The sequence below is a fragment of the Neophocaena asiaeorientalis genome, unplaced genomic scaffold (genome assembly GCF_003031525.2).
Source record: "Neophocaena asiaeorientalis asiaeorientalis breed wild unplaced genomic scaffold, Neophocaena_asiaeorientalis_V1.1 scaffold118, whole genome shotgun sequence".
In the NCBI taxonomy this organism is placed as follows: domain Eukaryota; kingdom Metazoa; phylum Chordata; class Mammalia; order Artiodactyla; family Phocoenidae; genus Neophocaena; species Neophocaena asiaeorientalis.
In genome coordinates this window covers 2,582,073-2,593,153 of record NW_020175528.1, presented here as the reverse complement: position 1 = coordinate 2,593,153, position 11,081 = coordinate 2,582,073, and the positions used below count along the sequence as shown (strand labels likewise).

Here is an 11,081-nt window from a genome sequence, read left to right as displayed (position 1 = left end):
AAAAAAAAAAAAAAAAGAACTACGTAGAAGAGCAAGATCAAACCCCAGCTCTTGGCGGTGGGCTCCAGGAACTCTCCGGTAGTCGTGTTGTAGATGAAGAGCTTCCACTCGGCCAGGCTCTGGTTGAAGGACTTCTTCTCTTTCTTCGTCATGGTGTGTGTGCGGACGTCGAGGGGAGCGGCGGCCGCGGGGGTGGAAGCGGCGAGGAGCGCAGAGGCGCGTCCGGGCTCGAGCGGCGCAGCCCGGCGACGGCGGCAGAAGGCGGGACGGCCTAGGAAACCTCCTCTCTGTGGTGAGCGCTCGACCCGACTGCGCTGCGCCGCGCCTAGCCGGACCACCGCTCCGGCCGCGGGAGCCTGACGTCTCCGCCCTCCGCAACCAATCCCCGCGCCGTTCAGGCCCCGCCGCCGCCGCTACCGCCTCCAGCCGGCGGCGGGGCGCAGCTGGAAGCTGTGAAGACGCCCCGCCCACGGCCACGGCCCCGCTCGGTGGTACCCGGCTTGGCTCCGGGACGCTCGGCGCTCCCTCTTCCCGGCAAGAAGAAAAAGCAAAAACTACGCATAGCAACTTAAAAAATCATGAGAGCTTAATAAGAAGCAGATTTATAATGACAAGAAAAAGATGAGCATCCCTAACCCGCTGGTTTTTCAGAAGAACTCTGGGGAGATGCTGCGGGCAACCGGGATCCGGAGTCCCCTCGCTTCCTAGCCTGCGGCGGCGCGGGACTAGCAGAGAGCGGAAACGACTCCAGTCCACCGAGGACGGGACTTCACCACCGTCTCCCCAAACCGTTTCCAGGCGTTTTCCTCTGGGCTCTATGACGTGACTAAAAGATAATCCGCTGTAGTATCTCGTGAGGGTGTACGGTGTATTACATACCTTCGCTCAGAGAATGCCCTGACTTCGCTCTTTTGAAGGAGTCAACTAGGATTCTTGGGTCAATGGGAATTTCATCCTAAACATGCCAGTATTAACTAAATGCAGTATAGTTTTCCCCAGATTTAATTGATCAATGAAATCAATACACATGCTTTCCTGAGTTTCCTGTCAACCGCAAGACCTGCTTTTTCTCAAACACTCAGACTCTTTACAGGAAATCAATTCTTCGTTTAGTCTTGATGCCTAAATACTGTTCGCGGCTTTTCATCTTTTCCACTCTATTGGTTGCTCCCCTTGGTCAGAGCTGAGGGTGCAGTCGATGTTTTCCTACACGAGATGGAGCTGAAGAGTACAATGCTTTGAGACTGTTGGGACAGCATGAAAAGACTTAAATAGGAGTTTGGGCAGGAGGTGCTTTCTTTCTTTTCTTTTTTCTTTTTTTGGAAAAAAGAAATGGAGCACTGCCTATGTTTTATTAGCAAATAAAAAATTATGAATGAAGAAATGTAGCACACATCTTACCGTTTGGAATGATACATTGTGATCCATCCGACAGTTTAAACAGCCAGCAAATGCTTTAAAGGAGTAAATGGATAACAAAATTCTGGCGTTGCTTTTGTTTCCTCACTTTGTTTATCAAAACAAGGAATTATGAATTATGCCTTTCACAAATGGAAAAGGAATAGAAGAATATATTATTATAAAATGATTTTCCCCCTGCGCTTACGAAAGCTAAATTTAAAATTATGACCTTGGGAATGATAACCAAATCCAGTTACTTTGTTGAGCCAATGACAGCAAAAGATTTGTAGAAGCATTTTGTAAAATTTGGCATGAAAATAGTACTACAAATAGCAAAACATCGTGCAAGCAGACTAGAATGCATTTCTTTAGTTCATAAATAAGGTCGAAAGGGAACTGAGGAATGGAAGTAGTTAACTATTTTTGTCTCATTAAAAATCTAACTACAAATTAGAGGACAGCTAAAATATTGGTAGAGCTGATAACAGGCTTTCTAGTTTGGGTAAGAGGGAAGATACAGAGTCTATTTGGAATAAAATATAAAGCTGCTTGGACTTTCCTGGTGGTGCAGTGGTTAAGAATCCGCCTGCCAATGCAGGGGACATGGGTTCGAGCCCTGGTCTGGGAAGATCTCACATGCCGCGGAGCAACTGGGCCCGTGCACCACAGCTACTGAGCCTGCGCTCTGGAGCCCGCATGCCACAACTACTGAGCCCACGTGCCACAACAAGGGAAGCCACCTCAATGAGAAGCCCACGCACTGCAATGAGGAGTAGCCCCCGCTCGCCGCAACTAGAGCAGCAAAGGAGACGCAACGCAGCAAAAAAACAAAAAGAAAACAAAAAAACCCTCTGCTTTATTTATTTTGTGTGTGAGTTAATAACACAATAAGCACACTTCAAGAAATAATTACCTGGCACATACAACGAAAACATGGTAAACAAGAACTTTATGAAATAGTGTTTCAAAGATACTGAATGCTGTCAGACATTTGTAGTCATTAATATGCTTTTCATATGTAGTGCTTTGTGGTTTTCCAATTAAGTACTTAAATACAAATATAATTCAGTAAGTATTTTCAAAACTCATGCCTAGTTTAGTATAATACCTGATCCAACAGATTTCAGTTTGGGGAAAAGTTTACATCCTAATCCAAAATACAGGAACTATTTGTTTCTCTGATACATGATACTTGAGCATTACTTGCAAGAGAAAATACTAAGTGTTTTGGGGGATATAGGCCTACCAAGTATGAATAGATGAAATATCAAATTTAATCAGAGCTTTATTCCCTGTAGATTTACTTTACCATACCCAAGTCTCCCTTTTATTTTATTTCTTTTTTAATTTCATGTGCTTCTTGGCCATCTGTATGTCTTCTTTGGAGAAATGTCTATTTAGGTCTTCTGCCCATTTTTGGGTTGGGTTGTTTGTTTTTTTTTTTTTTGGGGTTGTTTGTTTTTTAATATTGAGCTGCATGAGTTGTTTATATATTTTGGAGAGTAATCCTTTGTCCATTGATTCATTTGCAAATATTTTCCCCCATTCTGAGGGTTGTCTTTTCGTCTTGTTTATGGTTTTCTTTGCTGTGCAAAAGCTTTGAAGTTTCATTAGGTCCCATTTGTGTATTTTTGTTTTTATTTCCATTACTCTTGCTGTGATTTATGTCAAGAGTGTTCTTCCTATGTTTTCCTCTGAGAGTTTTATAGTGTCTTGTCTTACATTTAGGTCTGTAATCCATTTTGAGTTTATTTTTGTGTATGGTGTTAGGGAGTGTTCTAATTTTATTCTTTTATATGTAGCTGTCCAGTTTTCCCAGCACCACTTATTGAAGAGACTGTCTTTTCTCCATTGTATATCCTTGCCTCCTTTGTCATAGATTAGTTGACCATAGGTTCATGGGTTTATCTCTGGGCTTTCTATCTTGTTCCATTGATCTATGTTTCTGTTTTTGTGCCAGTACCATATTGTCTTGATTACTGTAGCTTTGTAGTATAGCCTGAAGTCAGGGAGTCTGATTCCTAATCCAAAATGCAGGAACTATTTGTTTCTCTGATACATGATACTTGAGCATTACTTGCAAGAGAAAATACTAAGTGTTTTGGGGGATATTGGCCTACCAAGTATGAGCAGATGAAATATCAAATTTAATCACAGCTTTATTCCCTGTCGATTTACTTTACCATACTCAAGTCTCCCTTTTAAAAGAGAAGTTATTTTGCCAGATAAAATACAGGATGCCCACTTAAATTTGAATTTCAGATAGGTGATATGTATAAGTATATTCCCTGTAATATTTGAGACATACTTACATTAAAAAAAAGATTCTTGTCTATCTGAAAATCAAATTTAACTGGATGTCTTGTTTTTTCATTTGCTAAATCTGGCTTCCCTACTGTAGAGGATACCTATGAATCCCACAGCAATAATAACAATGATCATTTATACATACCAAGTCCTAGGCCCCGGACCACTTGCTTAGTGTGATTTATTTCTTAATCTTCACAAATACCCTAAGAAGGAGGTATTAGTTCCCTAATTTTGTAAATGAGGAAACGGAGGTTTAGAGAAATTAAGTGACTCACCCATGGTCAAAAAGGTATCAAACAGCAGCACAGTGATTCAATGCCCATCTCTCCTCCACCACCCAATACTGCTTCCACAGTGAATGACGGCAAAGTTCTGGGAAAACTTAACAAAGCTGAATGAGGCAGAATGAGAGAGAAATGGTTGTAGGCCACTGGCTGAGTATGCTCTCCAATCAGCAAAATCCATTTTCTACTTTCTGTGGGCATAAACAAGATATTTGGGCTCTTAATTTTCTAAAACTCTTTGTTTATTCCCGAATTTTATTTTTTTAATATTATTTATTTATTTATTTTATTATTTATTTAGGCTGGGCCAGGTCTTCTTTGCGGCATGTGGGATCTTTGTTGTGGCATGTGGGATCTTTAGTTGTGGTATGCATGCGGGATCTAGTTCCCCGACCAGAGATTGAACCCGGACCCCCTGCATTGGGAGCATGGAGTCTTACCCACTGGATCACCAGGGAAGTCCCTATTCCTGAATTTTAGAATTGTTTATACAGAAAAAAGTATTTCAGTTCTTAAAACAGCATCTTATTTATAACTTGGTGTTATAACTAGGACTGTGATACTAAATCACTGAAAGACCATTGTCCCTCAGAGAATAGATATTAAGATTTCCTTAGAAATAGTCCTTTCTTCCCCACAAGCAACAGCTATAATTGTGTTGGGATTTTATTGTATCTGAGAAACACAGTCATGAATATATATATTCTCTTCACAGAAAATGTCCTTTTCCACACATTGATTTTAATATTGAATACTTTTACTAATCCTTTAACAAACAGCATCTCTACATACTTTGCAGGTTAAAGGGCACACAGTTGCATTGTTGATTATCTTGAATAAAATGAACCAGTGCTTTCATAAAGCATGAGCACAGTGTCTGGCACAGAAAGCGCTCTGTAAATGGTAGGGGGTTTTTGGGTATAATTTCTAATACTGTCATCCACTGTGTTAGGTGTTTTATGAAAAAGTGTATGATATGATCTAACAGGATTTTTTACTAAATGAAAAATAAATTCAAAAGACCAAATCAATATGAAAGAGTAATTAATAATTTGGTTATCAAAATTTACAGGAGTAGGTGAAGTTGTAAGTGAAACAAGAATGGTAGAATATTGATGTTTATTGAAGCTGGGTGATGGGTGGATGAAGTTCATTATACTTTGTTTACTTTGTATATCCTTGAAATTTTCCAGGATAGAATGTTTTTTTAAAATGGGGCCAAAGGATAGGAAATTTTCTTGATGCACAAGAAAAGTTCACTTAGTTGAAAAATAACCGGAAGAAGGTATGGATGTAATGTTTTCAAAAGAACGATTTAAAAAAAAAAAACAGCTGAACTAATGGGAAACAGATAATTCTGGGAACATAAGATAATTTTTTTGTATTCTAATTAGTAACCAGAGGTAAAGTTGAGAAGCTGTTGTATCCATAAGACAAAGACAAGTATATGTATATAAATATATATATGTATGTATGTATATATATGAGACAAAAAAATATTGAAAATTTAAAATATAATTAATTCCTATAATTTAAAAAATCAACATAAGGGCTGAAAGAAAAGGTCAATGGACTCTCCCAGAATGTAAAGCAAAAAGACGAAAGAAACACTGTATTTTTAAAAGTCCAAAGACTATCTAGGTTCAATCCAGGAGGGACAATAGTGAACTAATAGTTCCAGAAGGAGGTAAGAAAATGTGGGGGAGAAAATAGTGAGAGAAATACAGAAAAAAAAATGTCCTAGAGTTGAGAAAAGATAGAAGTCTTCAAACTGAAAGAGCTTACTGAGTGCCAAACAAAATAAATAAAAATAGAGCCATACTTAACCCTAACCTTGTGATTTTATAGTACATCAAATACTAAGAGAAGTTCCTAAAAGCTTCCAGAGAACAAACAACAGGTCAACTACAACAGAACAAAAACCTGATTGGCACCAGTCTTCTCATCAACAAAAGTGCTAGAGACAGTGGTGGACTGCCTGCAGAGTTCTGAGCATCAGAATCCCATACCCAGCTAAGCTATAAGGGTAAAGTGGAAACATGTTCAGACATGTAAGAACTCAGAAAGTCCACCTCTCAAAAATCCTTTCTGAAAACATCAGTTAAAGATGGACCAGTAAAAAGGAAAAGGTATCCAAGAAAGAGAAAAACCTGGGGTGCAAGAAACACTGGTCCTAACCCAGGAGTGCTATGAAGAGGAGGTCTAAAATAACAACTGTATACAGCAGGCTAAGAGAACAACAGATTTTAAAGGGAGAAGAATATCTTCAAGCAGAAAGTAGATTCCATGGCCATGGAGACTGGGATTAAGATCCTGGACAAATTTAATCATATGGTGAAGGCATGTGCTTCTTTTGTTAAATGAAAGGCAATTAAAATCAGCAGAAAACTGTGTTCCAAATATAAAGCAAACTAAAATGTGGCAACTCATGGAGCGTTTGAAAATGTAATTATATAATCTCAATGTTTGGAGCATCCTTTATTTTTTTTTGATTAATTAATTTTAATTTTTGGCTGTGTTGGGTCTTCGTTGCTGCGTGCAAGGGCTTTCTCCAGTTGCAACAAGCGGGAGCTACTCTTCATTGCAGTGCGCGGACTTCTCACTGTGATGGCTTCTCTTGTTGCGGAGCACGGGCTCTAGGCGTGCAGGCTTCAGTAGTTGTGGCACACGGGCTCAGTAGTTGTGGCTCGCAGGCTCCAGAGTGCAGGCTCAGTAGCTGTGCCCTCGGACCCAGTTGCTCCACGGCATATGGGATCTTCCCAGCCCAGGGCTCAAACCCGTGTCCCCTGCACTGGCAGGCAGATTCTTAACCACTGAGCCACCAGGGAAGCCCTGGAGCCTCCTTTCTATTGGCACAGGGCTAGTGATATGGATTTACTTTTTCTTTTTTTTTAATTTACTTTTTATTTTATATTGGGGTATAGTTGATTTACAACGTTGTGTCAGTTTCAGGTGTACAACAAAGTGGTTCAGTTCTACATATACATATATTCATTCTTCTTCAGATTCTTTTCCCATATAGGTTATTACAGAATATTGAGTAGAATTTCCTGTGCTGTACAGTAGGTCCTTGTTGATTATCTATTTTATGTATAGATTTACTTTTTCTATTCTAACAGATGCATTTTGTTCTACAGTGAATACTATTTTCATAATCAAAATAGTAAAATTGCAGCTTATTGACTTGCAATTCTTCAGAGTCAACTGAATGACCAATCACAGAAGAAAATGTAAATGTTGTAAATTATGACAATATAAAAGTAATGGTGGGGTTGACAGAAGTCAAGGGCTTTATGTAGGAGAGAGTTGAAGGAAAAAAGTTGAAAGGAAGTGTAGAAGTGTTCATTTTTTTACATAATAAATAAGAAGGTAAGAAATGTTAAGAGTAAAGAGTTTAAAGATGGTGGAACTGGAATGGAGGTTTAAGTATGTTCTTTAAAGTTATAACTATAACCAATGGAAAAATAAAGTAAATACTAAATAATAGGACTTCCCTGGTGGCGCAGTGGTTAAGAATATGCCTGCCAATGCAGGGGACAAGGTAGGGAAAGATCCCACATGCTGTGGATCAACTAAGCCCGTGCGCCGCAACTGCTGAGCCTGCGCTCTAGAGCCTGCGAGCCACAACTACTGAACCCCTGTGCCACAACTACTGAAGCCTGCATGCCTAGAGCCCATGCTCCGCAACAAGAGAAGCCACCGCAATGAGAAGCCCGTGCACCACAACAGAGGAGTCCCCACTCACCACAACTAGAGAAAGCTCGCGCGCAGCAACAAAGATCCAACGAAGCCAAAACACAAACAAAAACTGGATAATACTACATATTATTAATAATAAAATAATACTATGGCTAAAAAATATGAAATGGAGGATGAAGTGGGATATAGTACATAAATAGCTCATTTATCATCTTCCTTGGCAGAGAGTTAATAGTGTTAAAATTTGACAAATAAAAAGATAGGTATATTGGGAATTCCCTGGTGGTCCAGTGGTTAGGATTCCCTGCTTTCAGTGCCAAGGCCGTCGGTTCAGTCCCAGGTTGGGGAGGGAACTAAGATCCTGTAAGCCATGCAAGGTGGCCAAAAAACAAACAAACAAAAAATGTATATAAGCGTATTATTTGGAGCTAAGGAGAGAGTGACTGACTTCCTTAATCCATTCAGGCTGCTATAACAAAATACCATAGACCAGGTGGCTTATAAACAACAGAAATTTATTTCTCACAGTTCTGAAGGCTGGAAGTCCAAGATCAGTGTCCTGACATGGTGATGTGAGAGCCCTCTTCCAGGTTGCAGACTTCTAATTGTACCCTCACATGGCCGAGAGGGGAGGGATCTCTCTGTAGCCTCTTTTGTAAGGGCAGTAATCCCATTTATGAGGGTTTCACCCTCGTGACCTAAGCACCTCCCAAGGGCCCCACCTCCTAATACAATCATCTTAGGGGTTAGGATTTCAATTTATGGATTTGGGGGGGCACAAACATTCAGACCATAGCAGTGACCAAATGAAATAAAGCAAGAAAGGATTTAAAGTGATTACCTCTAGGGAGTTCAGTGAAAATCATGTATGTTTTTCCAATGGGATAGGAGAGAGGATACATGTACTTTTCATTTGTAGTTCGTTTCATCTTGTAGTTTGATTTTTTTAAAACCATGTACATGTTGTTCTACTTTGATAGTTTAAGTGGTTGGGAAAAAAGCACTTTAGTGTAACTGGCTCCTCCCATTACAAACCCTGAGACCCACAATTCCTAACTGCAACCCTTTTTTTTCCTCCTTAAAGGAAGATTTAAGTTCTTCAGTAACAGGCTAAGAACTAACACCTTAATAAATGAGTTACAAGGTATTAGGTGAAACCAAATGAAATTTTGACCTATGAAGATAGCAATTTCATATCATTCAAATTAATATATGCTTTTTTCACTAAAAAAGTGCAAGTGAAGCCAGAACTGTAATTATAGCCTGTTATGCACCATACATTTCGTTTTTTATATTGATTTTTCTACTTAATTTAATTAAAAAAAATTTAAACCCCACAGAGCTCTGTCAAAAACACAAAACTATTTTCAATTATAGAAAGGGCTAAGCCATCAGTCTCCAGAGAACTTTGGTTTACTTTTTTTAAATTAATTTTTATTGGAGTATGGATGCTTGGTTTACTGTTGTTTGATATGTCTCTTACAAAGCAACCTGCTAATTTAACTCAAATTTGAAACTAAAAAGATGTCACATGAAGCCATTTATTTAATATTCAGGGCCCTTGTACATGTAATATGCTGAAGTAATATGCCCTGCAATTTTTCTATTTATTTCTTTCATGACAAACTCTAACCAAAGAGGGGCCAGGAAGAATTTCCTAATACAAGGGCCAGGCAGACTTAAGAACAATGTCTTATTACTTAATCACTGTTTTTCAGCAAACCTTGAAAGTACCTGAATCTCAAAAGTTAGCCCTAGGCTTTTTTTTTTTTTTTTAAATAAAACTCAATGCTCCTCCCAAATTTGAGGTATTTGATTCCCTAACTGAGAATCCTTCTCGAATATTTTCATCCTATACCTGACAATTTATTCCTGATTGTTACTATGAAGGACTAAAAGCTGTAGAGGATGTGTAGTTTCAAACTATAGTTATAGTAGTGTAAGCATATTGCTCATAGACTCCTAGATCTCTAGAGAAGGGACCCTCAAGATCAGCTGATCTGTTCACAAATGAGGAAACTGAGGCCTAGAGACTGAGAAATTTAGTCTATACAGAAACTTAATGAGATACATAAAGTGACCAGAGAGTGTTCAGCTCCTGGTGAGACCTTTTTTCTGTTATACTGTGTTGTTTCCTTAACTCAGAAATTCACCATCAAAAATATCCAGGTTTTTTTTTTTAAGAAATTAGTCAAAAATGGACTTTTGTAAACCCAGAAAATCATGATTCTCCAGAAATTCTATAAATTAAAAAATATGTTGCCCCTCAGAGGTCAGGAATAATGGTGGTAAACAAAATACTTTCCATATCCTGAAGTCTGGGGCATCCTTCAGTGGAAAAGGAAATGTGGGCTAAAAGAATAGTAGACCCTATCTTTCCATATTTCATCTTTATTTGAACAAAGGTGTCTCACAAATAGTGATCAGGGCTCATTTCCCTCTATTCACATAAGCTGTAGGCTTCTGGTGTGTTTGCCAGACAACTTCTAGGGCAAAATTGGAGCAATTCAAAACTTGAATCCAATTTTCTAGCTGCCAGGATTGCATTACCTGATAGCATTAATAAATAACTGACTTATTATTTAAACAGTCTCTTTTCCTTTCAGTTTGATGTTTTGTTTTCAGTGGAAAATAATTGTGTCAGAGAAGTGACTGTTTTCTTTTAAGCAGGAACTGTCTGTCACAATCTGACTACGAGGAACATGAAGGAAGATTTAAATGTCACTTTAGGTAGTATCGCAACAGTGTTTCCTAAGAGACTTGATAATATCTCCAGGGCCATGGGAATTCAAGTTCCTTGACTCTAATTATTGTGTTGCAACCGACTCCTGACATGACCACAGCTACCATAGTTTAATTACTTTTACACAAATTCATTATCTCTCATGAATTGTATACAAGTATATAACTCTGCCTTACTGGATATATTATGAGGAGAATGGTCTTTTGGTTATATGACGGTTTGGGAGTTAGGAGATGTCCATAAATGAATACTGTGTTTCAACTTCCTGCAAATCATGTAAGCTTATATCAGCTAATGATCTTTCCATAGCAAGAAACAGAAAGCAAACTCCTAGTGACTTAAACAATAAGGAAAATGTACAGGTGAACATAGCGTAAAGTCCAGCTTTGAGAAAGGTTTAACCCAGGGCCCACATGAGTCTATAAATCCTGGATTCTTGCTTTCCATTTATTGGTTTTTAGGATTCGTTTCTAGAAGCTTCTGGGCCTAATTATTTCCATGTTCAAATCCAGAAGAAAAGAGAGACGCAGCATCCTCAATAGCTTAAATAAAACTCCTAAATGTAGCCTCATTGACCCACCCACTGCCCTGACTCGGGTACTGTGTTTGTCCTAAACCAACTGTGAAGACCAGAGAGGGACGTG

General features: G+C 38.9%; 1 protein-coding gene across 1 annotated transcript in view; it reads right to left on the bottom strand.

Annotated features, from left to right (window-relative positions):
* Positions 1-409, bottom strand: part of ATP1B3 (ATPase Na+/K+ transporting subunit beta 3) — a 44,242-nt gene extending 43,833 nt beyond the window's left edge. The window contains exon 1 of the mRNA XM_024769096.1: positions 44-409. Within this exon, the coding sequence (XP_024624864.1) occupies positions 44-152 (109 nt within the window). The 5' untranslated portion in view covers positions 153-409. The remainder of the gene's footprint in view (positions 1-43) is intronic.
* Positions 410-11,081: the final 10,672 nt, after the last annotated feature.